An 18,808-nucleotide genomic window follows, 5' to 3' on the forward strand; every position below is an offset into this window, starting at 1 on the left:
AGGAAAATAAAAAGTGAGGAAGAGAAAGTGGCGAAGAGAGGGCATGAGGAAGAGTGAAAGTGAGGAATAGAGGGACTGTGAGGGAGAGCAACAGGGATTGAGGAAAAGAGAGGGATTGAGGCAGAGTGACAGGGTGTGAGGGAGAGCAACAGGGAGTGAGGGAGAGAGGGAGCAAGAGAGAGAGGGAGCGAGAGAGAGAGGGAATGAGACAAGAAGAGAGAGAAAAAGAGACAAGGAGGGAGAGTGACAGGGAGTGAGGGAGACAGGAAAGGAGAGAGGGAGTGAGGAAGAGAGGGAGTGAGGAGGAGAGGGAGTGAGGATAAGATGGAGTGAGGAGAAGAGGGAGTGAGAAGAGGGAGTGAGGAAGAGAGGGATGAGGAAGAGAGAGATGAGGAAGAGAGGGAGAGAAGAAGAGAGGGAGTGAGGAGGAGAGGGAGTGAGGAGAAGAGGGAGTGAGGAGAAGAGGGAGTGAGGAAGAGAGGGAGTGAGGAAGAGAGGGATGAGGAAGAGAGGGATGAGGAAGAGAGGGATGAGGAAGAGAGGGATGAGGAAGAGAGGGATGAGGAATAGAGGGATGAGGAATAGAGGGATGAGGAATAGAGGGAGAGAAGAAGAGAGGGAGAGAAGAGAAGGAGAGAAGAAGAGAGGGAGTGAGGAAGAGAGGGATGAGGAAGAGAGGGATGAGGAAGAGAGGGAGTGAGGAAGAGAGGGAGAGAAGAAGAGAGGGAGTGAAGAGGTGAGGGTGTGAGGAAGAGAGGGAGAGAGAAAGAGAGGAAGAGAGGGAGAGAGGAAGAGAGGAAGAGAGGGAGAGAGGAAGGGAGGAAGGGAGTGAGAAAAAAAAGAGGTAAAGCAGGAATGAGGAAGAGAGGGAAACAGGGAGCCAGAGAAAACTGCTGTATATAGTGAAAAGAAAGAAAAACATATCAGACTTCTTTTTTTACTGAGCTTGTAATGACCCAGGCAGTCCTTTGACTGTTTATCTGTAACACTGTCACTATGGAAATGCAAAAACAGATAACAATTTATTTGTATTTTCTTTCACCATTGTACGTCCTTTGCTGTCAAATTAGAAGACAAAAAAACCTGTCACATAGATGAAATCAAAATTAGTGTCTCAATCCCTGTTGGCCAGAATGCTTCACTTGCCATTATGTCATTATCAGCAGAGGAATATCAAAGAGTCCACAGCATTAGATTGCAAAAAAATATCTTTAATTTTAACCTCAGGGCATTTATGCATACAAGAAAGTGATCTGAATTTGACGACTTTCTACTTTAGCAGTGGCTCAGGTCATAAAGATTTCTAAGACGGTATTTAGAATTCATCATTTTCCCATCGCATACTGAATTATTTAGGACTGCATATTTTAACTGCTCTTTCTTATTATGCTAGAGAAAATAAACCTTTAAAGCAGATTTATTTTTCTTTGCAGACTAGTGTGAAAGTTATAAATCCAAAGTTTGCAAATAATTCTTCATATGGCTTTATTGCAATTGTTCTGTAACTATATCCAGCAAGTTGCAGATTGTGGCTAAGTGGAACCACAGCACTTGGAGCTGTATGGCGGCACCAAACTGCGCTAGTAATCAATAATTACTTCCAAGTATGTAATACACAGGCGTATGTCTACGAGGCCATAAAATGATACACAGGGCAGAAATTAATCACAATTTTTAAGTAAAGACAGGCAAATGGCCGAGTTACCGTATTTTTTTTTTCATTCTTCATTGGCTATCTAAACACAAAGTTAAAGGAGTTGTCCGCTCTAAAGTGACAAGTCTGTAGACTTGTGGATCCACACATAGCACACACTGTGTTAAGTAAGCATTCTCGAGTGACAGCGCTGAGAACGGTGGCGGTCAGGTGATCGCAAGTATTCAATATGCATGCTCCCCGCCAGAATCCGACTAGACTGTTTCCAGCCTCGTGCAACATACTTGCATTGAGCATGCTGGAAACCATCTACTCGGGTTCTGGTAGGGTGCATGAATATTCCATACTTGCAGTCACCTGACTGCCATTCCCAGCATGGACACTGAGCGAGGATTCACAAGTGTGCAGGCACATAGTGTGACTGCAGATTTGTCACTTTAGACTGGACAACCCCTTAAAAAGGGTTGTCCACTACTCAAACAACACCTCAATCCCCATGTCGCCTCTTAGGTTAATAATAACACTTAAACACACCTCCGATGTCGATGCTGGCTCTTTTTCAGCGATGTAGGCACTGGCTCTCCCAGGGATTGCATAACATTGTTATGTCACACAAGTTCTGCAGCCAATCACCGCTGGCTTCAGTCTTCCTGCCTTCAGACGTATCACATACATCCGAAGGGAATGAGAGAACAGCAGCTCTCACTTCCTCCCGATGTATGTGATTTTTCTTAAGAGTGGGGCCATTGCTGATTTTCCACAGGGATTAACTGACAACCATGTTATGAGAGCCCTGGGAGAGCCAGTGCCAACACCGCTGAAACAGCACTGGCAATGGAGGCAAGTATAAGTGTTATTATTTTACTGGGAGAAACACAGGGATTGAAAAGTGGTTGTCTATGTGTAAGGGTTAATCACAGTTTACTGTGTTGCTGGAGATTTGTGAGCCCGTATGAGGGCTTATTTTTTTTGCGAGATGAGTTGTAGTTTCACCATACAGAGTACTGAAAAACGGCAAAAAAAAAAAGGATTTAAAAAATTCTTCAATTTCTTTTGTTTTGTTTTTATGGCTCTCATTGTGCGGTAAAAATGAGCTAGAAACACGATTGTCCACATAAGTCTGATTAAGGCGATTCCAAGCTTGCATTTTCTGTTTACCATACGTGATGGGAAAAAAAAATCAGAATATTGCAAAAAAAATAAAAATAAATGTTTTGCTTTGTGTCTCCATTTTCCGGGACCCATTACAATTTTTTTTATTGATGGGCCTGAGTCATGGCTTGTCTGGTGCGTGATGAGTTCACATTTTATTTATACCAATTTTGTATAAATAAGATTCTTTTATTGCTTATTACATTTTTTTTTTTTTTTAGAAATGTGAGGTGATGAATAAAAATAGAATTCTGTTGTTCAAGTTTTTTTCTCATTACAACATTTACCGATCAGGTTAATTAATTTCATATTCTAATAGATCGGACTTTTACAAACACGGTGATACCAAATATTTTTCTTCATTTTCAATGGTAGAAAAGAGGGATGACTTGAATGATATTTTTTTATTTTCATATATTTTTTTTTTAAAATGCCTTTTCTTTATTTTCTATATAATTTGTCAGTCCTTTTAGAGGACTTGAACCTGCGATCAATTGATCGTTTGTACTACATAAAGCAACACCACAGCATTGAGGTATATAGCAAAAATCTCAGTCTCCTATGAAGCTCAGCCTATAGCTGAACTTCACAGGAGGGGCGAGATGACAACAACCGCCAGCTTCGCTGACAGTCTCTATGCTGTGTTACTTCAGGCAAAGGAGCCGTCAGCCAAGCAGGAGGAGAGAGTGCGGGGCGAGGAGTAGAGCTGGAGTGACAGAGGCTTCAGATCTACCATAGCTCTTCAGCCTCAGTAACACAGGAACTCACTGGCCATTTTAAGGTATTGCTGGACTTTAGCCTTAAAGGGAATCTGTTCGCAGGATTTCATAAGCCAAACTAATTATATGTGCGTGCAGTCCAGGAATTACTTTACCTAGACAGTATATAGTACATAATGTATACATGTTATATAGTATATAATGCTAGATGAACACGGTAAGTATCTCGTCATTTATACTACGTATAGATTTTTTTGGTTTAACCCATACATTCCCTACAATGTGACTAGCACACTATTTTATGTCACTTATTCCTATTTAGTTTTGACCTAAAGGATAACCTTCTCTTTATGAAGATTCTTCAGTCTCCAAAAACGTGGCAGAAGCTCCTGGACAAAGGGTTGAACACTTCATTACAATACCTTTGTCAATTTTCTATAAAGGTTTCGTACATTGTTATCAGCGCGTCCTTTGCTTTTCATTACGCACCTGGAAGATGCTGAGAAAAAGTCGACTGTTTATGTCGAGCTCTACCTAGAACGAGCCGGGGTGAACAGCAAAGTGGGTCAGCATCACAACACTTCTACAGGGACAGCACCAGCATTTAGAAGAAGCGCTATAAATCAGGCCAACAAAAACATTAGAGCGGAGAAACTACAGTAGAAATCCAATTAGTAAAATCTACTCATTTGCAAGTTCAATTATGTTTAATTTTCTACGACGCATTAAAATGGGATCTTAATAAATCTTTTACTTTCCAACTCAAACATAAGAAGAGGAATGGAAGAATGGAGACTTAATCCAAGGAGACGCTTTTTTCATTTTCATCTAAGCATATTATTTGATCAAGGGTAAGTATCCAGGAGCTGAAGAGAAGATAGTTATAAAAGATTACCGTACATCGAAAATGGGAAAAGGTTTATAGATATCTTACCTGTATGATAAGATATTTCTTGCACAAAGTCTGAGCTGAACTTCTAGACAAGCCCTGCTGTGATATTCCCTGCACTGATTCATGAACTGTTATTATTGACACGTCACATGGATTTATAATAATTAGTGACGACTGAACGTGCTGGGATAAGGTGTTATCTAAGCATGCTCGGGTGATAACCGAGTGACTTCTGCGCGCTCGAAAAATATGTTCGAGTCCCCGCGGCTCCATGTTTTGGAGCTATTAAGACAGCCACAACACATGCAGGCATTGCCTAGCAAACAGGCAATCCCTACATGCGCTGCGTCTGTTTTACAGCCACGAGACATGCAGCCACGGGGACTCTAGCATAATCACTTGGTTAGCACCCGAGCATGCTCAGATAACACCTTATCCATACACATTCGCCCATCATTAAAAATAATCAACAAACTCCCACTATGTCTCATTTAGAAATCCATTTTTTGCGAATAGCACTCATGCCCAAGATAGTCAATGGGGTTGTGCACATGTCTAATTTTTTTTTAGTAAACTGACTGGTCAGTGCAAAATCGCGGAGACATGTTCGATACTGATTGCAATCCAAGCTTTACGAGTCCATGGGGAAAAAAACTACGCTCATAAACGACAAATAACATGGACTAACAAAAGTTAACCCCTTCCCAACATGGGCAATTTCCAATTTTTGTGTTTTGGTTTTTTCCTTCCCCTTCCTCCAAGAGCCATAACTTTTTTTTTTGCTTTTGCTGCCCACACAAACGTATGACAGCTTGATTCTTCGAGGAACAAGTTGTACTTTTTAATGGAAAAATTCATTTTACAACATACTGCACTGGAAAAATGGAAAAAAATATCCAAGTGTGGTGAAATTTTGAAAAAAAAAATTAAATTCTGACATTTTTTTATTATTGTTTTTAAGGCGTACATTGTGTGGTAAAAATGACCAGGCAATACGATTGTCTTCATCATTTCGATAAAGACTATATCAAATTTATCTAGTGTTTGAAATTATTTTAGTGGTGAAAATTTTTTTCGAAATTTGAATAATAAAAAAAAAAATATACATTTTTTGATTACAGTATAACGCCATTTTCCAAGATCCATAATGTTTGAATTTTCCAGTTGATAAAGCTGTGTGACGGCTTATTTTTTGCAAGGCAAGACAACATTTTTAGTGATATCATTTTTGGATAGATATGACATTTTTATTGCTTCTTACGGCATTTTTTTTTTTTGCAGAGACCCAAAAAAAGCCACAATTTTGACGATTTGAATTTTTTGCGGATTATGGTGTTTACCGACTTGATTGATGTTATATTTTGATAGAACAGACTTTTATGGATTAAAACAAAAATAAACTAATATTTATTTGGAAATTTGGAAAACAGGGTTGATTAGAACTTATGTTTTATTTAATTTTTGAATCCTTTCTTTTCTTTTTTACTGTATTTGTTACTTCATTTAACCCCTTTACCCCCAAGGGTGGTTTGCACGTTAATGACCGGGCCAATTTTTACAATTCTGACCACTGTCCCTTTATGAGGTTATAACTCTGGAACGCTTCAACGGATCCCAGTGAATCTGACATTGTTTTCTCGTGACATATTGTACTTCATGACAATGGTAAAAATTCTTTGATAGTACCTGCGTTTATTTGTGAAAAAAACGGAAATTTGGCGAAAATTATGAAAATTTCGCAATTTTCCAACTTTGAATTTTTATGCAATTAAATCACAGATATATGTCACACAAAATACTTAATAAGTAACATTTCCCACATGTCTACTTTACATCAGCACAATTTTGGAACCAAAATTTTTTTTTGTTAGGGAGTTATAAGGGTGAAAAGTTGACCAGCAATTTCTCATTTCTACAACACCATTTTTTTTTAGGGACCACATCTCATTTGAAGTCATTTTGAGGGGTCTATATGATAGAAAATACCCAAGTGTGACACCATTCTAAAAACTACACCCCTCAAGGTGCTTAAAACCACATTCAAGAAGTTTATTAACCCTTCTGGTGCTTCACAGGAATTTTTTGAATGTTTAAATAAAAATGAACATTTAACTTTTTTTCACAAAAAATTTAATTCAGCTCCAATTTGTTTTATTTTACCAAGGGTAACAGGAGAAAATGGACCGCAATCATTGTTGTACAATTTGTCCTGAGTACGCCAATACCCCACATGTGGGGGTAAACCACTGTTTGGGCGCATGGCACAGCTCGGAAGCGAAGGAGCGCCATTTGACTTTTCAATGCAAAATTGACAGGAATTGAGATGGGACACCATGTTTCGTTTGGAGAGCCCCTGATGTGCCTAAACATTGAAACCCCCCACAAGTGACACCATTTTGGAAAGTAGACCCCCTAAGGAACTTATATAGAGGTGTGGTGAGCTCTTTCACCCACCAAGTGCTTCACAGAAGTTTATAATGTAGAACCGTAAAAATAAAAAATCATATTTTTTCACACAAATTATCTTTTCGCCCCCAATTTTTTATTTTTCCAAGGGTAAGAGAAGAAATTGGACCCCAATAGTTGTTGTACAATTTGTCCTGAGTAAGCTGATATCCCATATGTGGGGGTAAACCACTGTTTGGGCGGATGGGAGAGCTCGGAAGGGAAGGAGCGCCGTTTGACTTTTCAATGCAAAATTGACAGGAATTGAGATGGGATGCCATGTTGCGTTTGGAAAGCCACTGATGTGCCTAAACATTGAAACCCCCCACAAGTGACACCATTTTGGAAAGTAGACCCCCTAAGGAACTTATCTAGAGGTGTGGTGAGCACTTTGACCCACCCAGTGCTTCACAGAAGTTTATAATGCAGAACCGTAAAAATAAAAAAATCATATTTTTTCACAAAAATTATCTTTTCGCCCCCAATTTTTTATTTTTCCAAGGGTAAGAGAAGAAATTGGACCCCAATAGTTGTTGTACAATTTGTCCTGAGTGCGCTGATACCCCATATGTGGGGGTAAACCACTGTTTGGGCGGATGGGAGAGCTCGGAAAGGAAGGAGCGCCGTTTGACTTTTCAATGCAAAATTGACAGGAATTGAGATGAGACGCCATGTTGCGTTTGCAGAGCCCCTAATGTACCTAAATAGTAGAAACCACTCACAAGTGACACCATTTTGGAAAGTAGACCCCCTAAGGAACTTATCTAGATGTGTGGTGAGCGCTTTGACCCACCAAGGGCTTCACAGAGGTTTATAATGGAGAGCCGTAAAAATAAAACAAAAATTTTTTCCCACAAAAATTATTTTTTAGCCCCCAGTTTTGTATTTTCCCGAGGGTAACAGGAGAAATTGGACCCAAAAATGTGTTGTCCAATTTGTCCTGAGTGCGCTGATACCCCATATGTGGGGGGAAACCACTGTTTGGGCGCATGGGAGGGCTCGGAAGGGAAGGAGTGCCATTTGAATGCAGACTTAGATGGAATGGTCTGCAGGCGTCACATTGCGTTTGCAGAGCCCCTAATGTACCTAAACAGTAGAAACCCCCCACAAGTGACACCATTTTGGAAAGTAGACCCCCTAAGGAACTTATCTAGATGTGTGGTGAGCGCTTTGACCCACCAAGGGCTTCACAGAGGTTTATAATGGAGAGCCGTAAAAATAAAACAAAATTTTTTTCCCACAAAAATTATTTTTTAGCCCCCAGTTTTGTATTTTCCCGAGGGTAACAGGAGAAATTGGACCCAAAAATGTGTTGTCCAATTTGTCCTGAGTGCGCTGATACCCCATATGTGGGGGGAAACCACTGTTTGGGCGCATGGGAGGGCTCGGAAGGGAAGGAGTGCCATTTGAATGCAGACTTAGATGGAATGGTCTGCAGGCGTCACATTGCGTTTGCAGAGCCCCTAATGTACCTAAACAGTAGAAACCCCCCACAAGTGACCCCATATTGGAAACTAGACCCCCCCGGGAACTTATCTAGATGTGTTGTGAGAACTTTGAACCCCAAGTGTTTCACTACAGTTTATAACGCAGAGCCGTAAAAATAAAAAATCTTTTTTTTCCCACAAAAATTATTTTTTAGCCCCCAGTTTTGTATTTTCCCAAGGGTAACAGGAGAAATTGGACCCCAACAGTTGTTGTCCTATTTGTCCTGAGTACGCTGATACCCCATATGTTGGGGTAAACCCCTGTTTGGGCACACGGGTGAGCTCGGAAGGAAAGAAGCACTGTTTTACTTTTTCAACGCAGAATTGGCTGGAATTGAGATCGGACGCCATGTCGCTTTTGGAGAGCCCCTGATGTGCCTAAACAGTGGAAACCCCCCAATTATAACTGAAACCCTAATCCAAACACTCCCCTAACCCTAATTCCAACGGTAACCCTAACCACACCTCTAACCCTGACACACCCCTAACCCTAATCCCAACCCTATTCCCAACTGTAAATGTAATCTAAACCCTAACTGTAACTTTAGCCCCAACCCTAACTGTAGCCCTAACCCTAGCCCTAACCCTAGCCCTAACCCTAGCCCCAACCCTAACCCTAGCCCTAGCCCTAACCCTAGCCCTAACCCTAGCCCTAACCCTAGCCCTAACCCTAGCCCTAACCCTAACCCTAGCCCTAACCCTAGCCCTAACCCTAACCCTAACCCTAGCCCTAACCCTAACCCTAGCCCTAACCCTAGCCCTAACCCTAGCCCTAGCCCTAACCCTAGCCCTAACCCTAGCCCTAACCCTAACACTAGCCCTAACCCTAGCCCTAACCCTAGCCCTAACCCTAGCCCTAATGGGAAAATGGAAATAAATACATTTTTTTATTTTTCCCTAACTAAGGGGGTGATGAAGGGGGGTTTGATTTACTTTTATAGCGGGTTTTTTAGCGGATTTTTATGATTGGCAGCCGTCACACACTGAAAGACGCTTTTTATTGCAAAAAATATTTTTTGCGTTACCACATTTTGAGAGCTATAATTTTTCCATATTTTGGTCCACACAGTCATGTGAGGTCTTGTTTTTTACGCGACGAGTTGACGTTTTTATTGGTAACATTTTCGGGCACGTGACATTTTTTGATCGCTTTTTATTCCGATTTTTGTGAGACAGAATGACCAAAAACCAGCTATTCATGAATTTCTTTTGGGGGAGGCGTTTATACCGTTCCGCGTTTGGTAAAATTGATAAAGCAGTTTTATTCTTCGGGTCAGTACGATTACAGCGACATCTCATTTATATCATTTTTTTATGTTTTGGCGCTTTTATACGATAAAAACTATTTTATAGAAAAAATAATTATTTTGGCATCGCTTTATTCTCAGGACTATAACTTTTTCATTTTTTTGCTGATGATGCTGTATGGTGGCTCGTTTTTTGCGGGACAAGATGACGCTTTCAGCGGTACCATGGTTGTTTATATCTGTCTTTTTGATCACGTGTTATTCCACTTTTTGTTCGGCGGTATGATAATAAAGCGTCGTTTTTTGCCTCGTTTTTTTTTTTTTTTTTCTTACGGTGTTTACTGAAGGGGTTAACTAGTGTGCCAGTTTTATAGGGCGAGTCGATACGGACGCGGCGATACTAAATATGTGTACTTTTATTGTTTTTTTTTTTTTTTATTTAGATGAAGAAATGTATTTATGGGAATATTTTTTTTTTTTTTTCATTATTTAGGAATATTTTTTTTTAATTTTTTTTACACATTTGGAAAATTTTTTTTTTACTTTTTTACTTTGTCCCAGGGGGGGACATCACAGATCAGTGATCTGACAGTTTGCACAGCACTCTGTCAGATCACTGATCTGACATGCAGCAGTGCAGGCTTCACAGTGCCTGCTCTGAGCAGGCTCTGTGAAGCCACCTCCCTCCCTGCAGGACCCGGATCCGCGGCCATCTTGGATCCGGGACCTGGAGCAGGGAGGGAGGGCGGCAAGACCCTCGCAGCAACGCGATCACATCGCGTTGCTGCGGGGGTCTCAGGGAAGCCCGCAGGGAGCCCCCCTCCCTGCGCGGTGCTTCCCTGCACCGCCGGCACATCGCGATCATCTTTGATCGCGGTGTGCCGGGGGCGGTCCGTGACCGCTCCTGGCACATAGTGCCGGATGTCAGCTGCGATAGGCAGCTGACACCCGGCCGCGATCGGCGCCGCTCCCCCCGTGAGCGCTGCCGATCGCATATGACGTACTATTGCGTCCTTGGGAAGTAGGGCCCACCCCCCATGGACGCAATAGTACGTCTGATGGCAGAAAGGGGTTAAGGGACATGAACCTACAATCCTCAGATCGCTTTTACCATATAGAGGCCTGGACACATGCTAGGTTTCAACGAAGCGCCATTATGACAGACCATCGGCTATCAAAGCAACCCATCAGTGCCCTGCGATCAAATGTTAATGCCGATGTCAGAAAGTGATACCCGTGATTATTAGAGGAAGATTCTGGCTGTGTGTAGCAGCCATTATTTGCCAGGTATGGGGCTGGCGCACTTTGTCGATGAGTGGTTAAAGGGAATCTGTCAGCAGGTTCTAGCTATGTAATCTGAGGCAAGCGTGTTGAAGGTGCAGAGACACTGATTCCAGATTCCACTTACTGGGCTGATAATTGTAGTTTCAATACAATTAGTGTTTTATGAGATGGATATTATTACTAGAGGACTAGTTGTCTTGTGACGTGTGGTCCTCTTGTGTATTCATGCCCCAACCACTGATTGGTAGCTTTCTGTGAACACTTGTGTACAAAAGGAAAGCTTCCAATCAGTGGTGTGGGCGGAGTTATACAGAGCTCAGCATTCAGAGAACTGCTAGATCTGCCGTAGGTAAAATATGGATTTTATCAAAACTGCCATGAGCAGCCAGGTAAGGTGACACATCGCTGGAAAAAGGGCATTTGCTCTTACATCATGCTGAACTCAGATTACATAGCAAAAACCTGCTGACAAATTCCCTTTAAGTAGGAGAGTAGTAAACTAATTCCTCAGCAGTGATAGGATATTATATTACGTAGTTTGGCTAACCTTAGTTATTACACATAAGTCAGATAGTTAAAAAGCTTAACAGGATTATGCATGAAGGGGTTTTCCAAGATTGGGGTAAAAGGCTTCACTCTATGTGAAAGTAGACTGCGGGATCATGACAGTATGTGGAGGCATGCCGTCATGTGTCCCTGGTATTCTTGATGGGAGCCGGCAGTCACGTTAACATATGCGTTCAATTTCCATACTTCTGGTCACATGCCAACTAGAGGTGATCAGGTTCTCTATAGAAGTGAATTGACAGAAGCTAGAGGAGTCTAGTCGATGTGTGACCACAAGTATGCAAATTGCATTAATGTGGTATTGTGACTACAGGGAACACCAGAGAAGCATGACAGCGTGCGTACCACATGTTGTCACAATTTGGTAGTGTGTAATCATATACATTGGTCTAGTCTTGGACAACCCCTTTAATTAGAAACAATATCAGAATACAATAAAAAAGTGTTCAGCTCTGGCCACCATTTATAATTCTACCCCAGGATGTGGTCCATGGACTTCCGCAGCTCTTTATGGGGAATGCAGACCATTACCAGCACAGAACCATCTGGGTTCAGAGCAGAAACGTTGATTTACTTTGCTGTCCGTTATTACTTTTCACCACAACTGAGAACAAATAAGCTTCAAATGTTTCAGCGAAATTAAATGCTAAAAAGCAAAGTAGAAACAACAGCAGAAAAAACTTCTTTATGAGTATTTCTTCACTGCAAAACACCTGTACAAGCAGTAGCCTGAAGGAATTAAAGTAATGGCTTGTAAAAGAAATAAAAGATAATGGGCAACAAAAAAGAAAAATGATGAAAAAAAAAAATCACTTATTGTTACAGATCTCATTCCAACACAACAGAAACCCTCAACAACCTAATAAAGTTCTGTAAAGTGAAAGGGAAAATGTAATAGTGATTTCATTTATAGTGGGGAGCGGCGGCTGTGACATCATACTCACCCTCCTCGCGCGGTCGCTGCACATCCCTGCATCTCTGTTGTCCCGGCGTCTCTGTTGTCTTCCTGTGCTCAGTGGTCACGTGGTACCGCTCATTAAGGTAATGAATATGCATGCGTCTCCACTCCCATAGGTGTGGAACGCATATTCATTACCAGGTTCACACTTGCATGTGGCTGGTCTGTGGATGGCTGCGTATGTCCTACCTTAAGCTCCGCCTACTTCAGCATGTGTCCTGCGTACCTATCTTTAACTTTGGGTACACAGGGACATACATTGTATGCAGATGCGTTTTGACGTGCCAGCCGACCGCAGCCATCCACAGACCAGCCACACGCAAGTGTCAACTTAGCCTAAATGAGCGGTACCATGTGACCGCTCAGCACAAGAGAGCTGCCACGCTGGGACAACGGAGATGCAGGGAAGTGCAGCGACCGCGCGAGGAGGGTGAGCATGACGGGGGAGGACGCTGAGCCATGCATACAAGGGGGAGGACGCCGAGCCATACATACAAGGGGGGAGGACGCCGAGCCATGCATACAAGGGGGGAGGACGCCGAGCCATGCATACAAGGGGGGGAGGACGCCGAGCCATGCATACAAGGGGGGAGGACGCCGAGCCATGCATACAAGGGGGGAGGACGCCGAGCCATGCATACAAGGGGGGAGGATGCTGAGCCATGCATACAAGGGGGGAGGACGCCGAGCCATGCATACAAGGGGGGAGGACGCCGAGCCATGCATACAAGGGGGAGGACGTCGAGCCATGCATACAAGGGGGAGGACGCCAAGCTATGCATACAAGGGGGGGAACGAGGTAGGACGCGGAGCCATGCATACAAGGGGGAGGACGCCGAGCCATACATACAAGGGGGAGGACGCCGAGCCATACATGCAAGGGGGAGGACGCCGAGCCATGCATACAAGGGGGAGGACGAGGTAGGACGGCGAGCCATGTATACAAGGGGGAGGACGCCGAGCCATACATACAAGGGGGAGGACAGGGTAAGACGCCGAGTCATGCATACAAGGGGGAGGACGCTGAGCCATACATACAAGGGTAGACGCCGAGCCATACATACAAGGGGGAGGACGCCGAGCCATACATACAAGGGGGAGGACGCCGAGCCATACATACAAGGGGGAGGATGCCGAGCCATGCATGCAAGGGGGAGGACGCCGAGTCATGCATACAACTAGGAGACCGGGGGAGCCACACATAGGAGGACAGGGATGAGGGGACAATGCATACTCTGCTTATACTCGAGTCAAAAAGCTTACCCAGATTTACGTGGCAAAATTAGGTGCCTTGGCTTACACTCGGGTCGGCATATACTCATGTATATACGGTAGTCAGCGACCAATTGTGCAAGTTCTCCCACTTAAAAAGATGAGAGCAGCCTGTAATTGACATCATAGGTAGACCACAACTATGAGAGTCAAAATGAGAAAACAAATCCAGAAAATCACCTTGACTGATCTGGCAAGATTTATTTTGCAAATTATGGTGGAAAATAAGTATTTGGTCACCTAAAAACATACAAGATGTCTGGCTCTCACAGACCTGTAACTTCTTCTTTAAGAGGCTCCTCTTCCTTCATTCATTACCTGTAGTAATGGCACCTGTTTGAACTCGTTATCAGTGTAAGGCTATGTGCACACGTCAGAATTTCTGGCAGAAATTTTCTTGACAAAAACCTGACATTTCTGCCAGAAATCTGCATGCATTTTTTTTGTGCGTTTTTGACGCGTTTTTTGCGCGTTTTTGATGCGTTTTTTCTTGCGTTTTTTCCAAATGCATAGAAAAACGCGAAAAAAAGCAAAATTAATGAACATGCTGCTTTTTTTACCGCGATACGTTTTTTTCATGGAAAAAAAACGCATCATGTGCACAAAAATTGCAGAATGCATTCTAAATGATAGGATGCATATGTCTGCAGTTCTTAATGCGTTTTTATCGCGAAAAAAATGCGAAAAAACCTGAACATGTGCACATACCCTTAAAGACACCTGTCCACAACCCCAAACAGTCACACTCAAAACTCCACTATGGTGGAAACCAAAGAGCTGTCGAAGGACACCAGAAACAATATTGTAGCCCTGCACCAGGCTGGGAAGACTGAATCTGCAATAGGCAAGCAGCTTGGTGTGATGAAATCAACTGTGGGAGCAATAATAAGAAAATGGAAGCCATACAACATAATCTCCCTCGATCTGGGGCTTCACATAAGATCTCACCCCGTGGGGTCAAAATGATCACAAGAACGGTGAGCAAAAATCCCAGAACCACATGGGGGGACCTAGTGAATGATCTGCATAGAGCTGGAACCACCGTAACAAAGGCTACCATCTGTAACACACTATGTCGCCAGGGACTCAGATCCTACAGTGCCAGACGTGTCCCCCTGCATAAGCCAGTGCATGTCCAGGTCCGTCTGAAGTTTGCTAGAGAGCATTTGGAGTATTGGGAGAATGTCATATGGTCTGATGAAACCAAAGTAGAACTGTTTGGTAGAAACAAAACTCATCGTGTTTAGAGGAGACAGAATGCTGAGTTCCAGCCAAAGAACACCATACCTACTGTGAAGCATGGGGCTGGCAACATCATGCTTTGGGACTGTTTCTCAGCAAAGGGACCAGGACGACTGATCCGTGTAAATGACAGAATGAATGGGGCTATGTACCGTGAAGATTTTGAGTTCAAACCTCCTTCCATCAGCAAGGGCATTGAAGATGAAACGTGGATGGGTTTTTCAGCATGATAATTATTCCAAGCACACCGCCAGGGCAACGAAGGAGTGGCTTTGTAAGAAGCATATGAAGCATAGAAAACCTTTGGAGGGAGGTTGTCGCATATATAATCAGCCACATAAATCGTTTACTACATATGGGGATCCTCTGTTTAATTCATTATTTGATCTGCATATCAGTTACATAAGTGCTTTGTGATTTCCATTGCAGGTTTTTTCTGACTTGTATTGTCAGGAACACCCCTGTTACCTTTTCAATTGCACCAGCACTTTATTTTGTGGCATATTCCTTTCTATGATTAGCCTATTCATGTCAAGTTCATCTGCCATGTGGTAAACGATATGTGTGGTTGACTATATATGAGGATCCTCTGTTGAAACCATTTTTTTAAACTGCATATCAGTTACACAAGTGCATTCAGATTATCATTTCAGGCTGTCCCTTCATTCAACGTGACCTCTACGGGACGCCTATCCTTAAAACCTATTTTCCTTTATAGAGGCCATAGAAATTTACTCTGTTTATTGGTGTGCTTATAGCACCTGTGTTTATTTATTTATACAGTCATTTGTATTTCGTCGTTATATTTGGTGTTGTACTACTTTTTTGGGTGTCTTCATTCCATCAGTGCGTATGCATTCTACCTGTTTTTCTTAATTGTTTTTTTTTAAGTGTTTTTGCACTGCTTGCTTTTTCTCTCAATAAATATTGTTATATATGCATTTGGTGGTCCCTGACTTTATGCATGTCTTCCTTTTCTTTGTTTTTGATACTAGTAGCTATTAACATGCTTCAGGTAGACCCCGCTTAATTGTTGATGGTGTCCAACTATCCCCTTTTCTGCAGACTTTGGGCCAGGGGTCCCCAACTCCAGGCCTCGAGGGCCGCCAACAGTGCAGGTTTTCAGGATTTCTTTAGTATTGCATCGGTGGTAATGTGATCATCTGCACAGGTGATGATTCCAACCCCTGTGCAATACTAAGGAGATCCTGAAAACCTGCACTGTTGGCGGCCCTCGAGGCCTGGAGTTGGGGACCACTGCTTTGGGCAATTACACGTCCATGTACATCATTGGCGGGAAGAGGCATGGTAACGTCAGTCCATCAAATTCATGAAAAGCTATGCCACTTTGGCGGTGTAATTTACTACAGAAATGTATACCAGTCCCAGGCTGAAGGACATTTGTGGTAGAGACACATGGCAGATAAGATGAGCGCCTAATACTCATGAAGTGGCGTATGGTATTCCAGGGAGCCCATACACTAACAGCGTTAATGAATGAGCCCCTATGTTTTCTCTGAAACATACAAGGCTGAAATTCTGCTGCCGAGCTCTGATTCATGCTACCCAGTTTGGACGGCATCCATCAACTGACAGGTTCCCTTTAAAGAGTCTCTGTCAGCACAAAATTACTGTTCAAACCAAGTAGAGGCCCTCGGTGTATCATAGCGCAGCCAATCATTTCTATACACCTTCCCACCTGCTTGTTTTCCCTCAATCTCCACCCCCTCCTCTTCTTTGATTAACAGCTCTGGCTATATAGTCCCAGAAAAGGGCAGAGATAGATGGAAAATAAGCAGGTGGGAAGGTGTATTTAACTGATTGACTATGGCATGAAGCACCGAGCGCCTGCACTTGATTTGAACAGTCATTCTGTGTTGACAGAGTCCATTTAAAGGGCTATTCCCATGTCCTAAAATATGTATTGGCAGTTTGTGTAAAAATAAGCAAGTTTGCAATTAACTTGCTTTATTTATCTTGCTAGGTGTTTTATGAGTTTTATTGTTTGCAGCTCATTGCTTAGGTAACAACCACTGCTGCTGTCTTGAGTGGTGGCAGAACTCAGGCTGTTGCTATATTATTTACATAATAATGGAACCCCATTTAGGCTTGCTTTGGTCAAAAAAAATCTCTCATTTTCATCAAAGGGATCCTGTCACCAGAAAAAAAGCTATTAACCTGCAGATATAGGGTTAATCTACAGGTTAATAGAGTTATTTACTTGCCCAGCACCCTCGCTTAGCTGAACGCTGCCGGGAGAAAATTAACTTTATTCCCTCCCGGCAGCGTTCAGCTTTCAGTCACAGCAGCGGCGCAGGTTCAGTCACAGAGATCTGTATTCTCAGACCAGTGACTTAACCAGCGCCAGCGCCTTCCTATGACTGAAAGCTGAACGCTGCAGAGGGATAACGTTCATTTTCTCCCTGCAGCGTTTGGTTAAGTGCGGGCATCGAGCAGGTTAAGAAGAATATTCATCAGCAGATTAACCCCATATCTGCAGTTTAATAGTGTTTTTTTTTTCTGGTAACAGGTTCCCTTAAAAGGTATTCATTTAATTTCAATTGTTATTACAAATGTAGGAAAAAAGTCCTCACTGAACCGCACTGAGCTCAACGTGACAAAAAAAGAAAAATTACAAAAACATTGAGGCTAGAGCCCACAGGAGTTGAAAGAAGGCAGTAGGGAGTGCGCTCAAAAAATGCAAACGCAATGAATATATCCCAATCCTAAACCCTCCATCATAAAGTTAATGATCACTAAGAATTACATAAAGAAATAACTGAAAGGGAATATAGTTGTTATGAAACCTTCCTATTATTACATTGGTGATTTATGCATCTCAGTTACGGGGATTCTAAAAAAGAACTTACCGTATGTTCTAAAATAATAGTTCTCAGATGTTCATAGCATTAATAAAACACACAGGACTCGTTACACCGGCTTGATTTACCTCTATGAGCTTGCGTTCATATGAATTGGCTAATTCATCGTGGTCCACCACTGGCTTTACTTCAAGAAGAATTTCTCCATCAATATTTCGAAGGTTTGGGAAAGCTGCAAAGAAATGATCAGAGAAATCAGCCTTATTCTCCACGGGTGAGCAGCTTTTTCTCACCCTGCCTCCTGAACTTGTGAAAAACAGTGAAACTGCACCTTGGTCAAAACAAGACAGACTGCCAGCTCACTGAAGAATTAGTTTCAGAAGCCTATTGAAGTATTTGGAGAGAAGATCAGAATGATAGAAAGGCACAGACACATATAGGCCAGCTTTGCTTCTTCATAGTAAGTGTTTTATCTCATCTTAGTGGTGGATTCACAGTTACACTGATCAGTACATCTGTATTCTGTCCTTCATATTTCTGTTGCTTCTGAACACGTGCTACCTAAAAAAAAGGAGCAAGAACCCCTCATTGGTTCTTTTGACCTTAAAAAAGGTGCTGAAATTCATTGGTTTGATCTATGAATCTGATGAGTGACTTCAGTTTTTCTCACATATAAAAAAAGGAAAAACAATTATATTCTTTTCAAATGTAAAGGTACCTTCACACTGACCAACTTAACAACGATATCGCTAGCGATCCGTGACGTTGCAGCGTCCTGGATAACGATATCGTTGTGTTTGACATGCAGCAGCGATCAGGATCCTGCTGTGACATCGTTGGTCGGAGCAATAAGTCCAGAACTTTATTTCGTCGCTGGATCTCCCGCAGACATCGCTGAATCAGCGTGTGTGTCGCCGATTCAGTGATGTCTTCACTGGTAACCAGGGTAAACATCGGGTTACTAAGCGCAGGGCCGTGCTTAGTAACCCGATGTTTACCCTGGTTACCAGCGTAAACGTAAAAAAAAAACAAACACTACATACTTACATTCCGGTCTCTGTCCCCCG

At 42.5% G+C, this 18,808-nt stretch overlaps 1 protein-coding gene across 3 annotated transcripts in view; it reads right to left on the reverse strand.

Annotated features, from left to right (window-relative positions):
- SNX29 (sorting nexin 29) overlaps positions 1-18,808 on the reverse strand; it is a 597,835-nt gene that overhangs the window by 305,327 nt on the left and 273,700 nt on the right. For all 3 annotated transcript variants that reach the window (XM_069734084.1, XM_069734083.1, XM_069734082.1), the window contains one exon: positions 17,870-17,973. In XM_069734084.1, the coding sequence (XP_069590185.1) occupies positions 17,870-17,973 (104 nt within the window). The remainder of the gene's footprint in view (positions 1-17,869; positions 17,974-18,808) is intronic.

The sequence above is a fragment of the Ranitomeya imitator genome, chromosome 7 (assembly GCF_032444005.1).
Source record: "Ranitomeya imitator isolate aRanImi1 chromosome 7, aRanImi1.pri, whole genome shotgun sequence".
In the NCBI taxonomy this organism is placed as follows: Eukaryota; Metazoa; Chordata; class Amphibia; order Anura; family Dendrobatidae; genus Ranitomeya; species Ranitomeya imitator.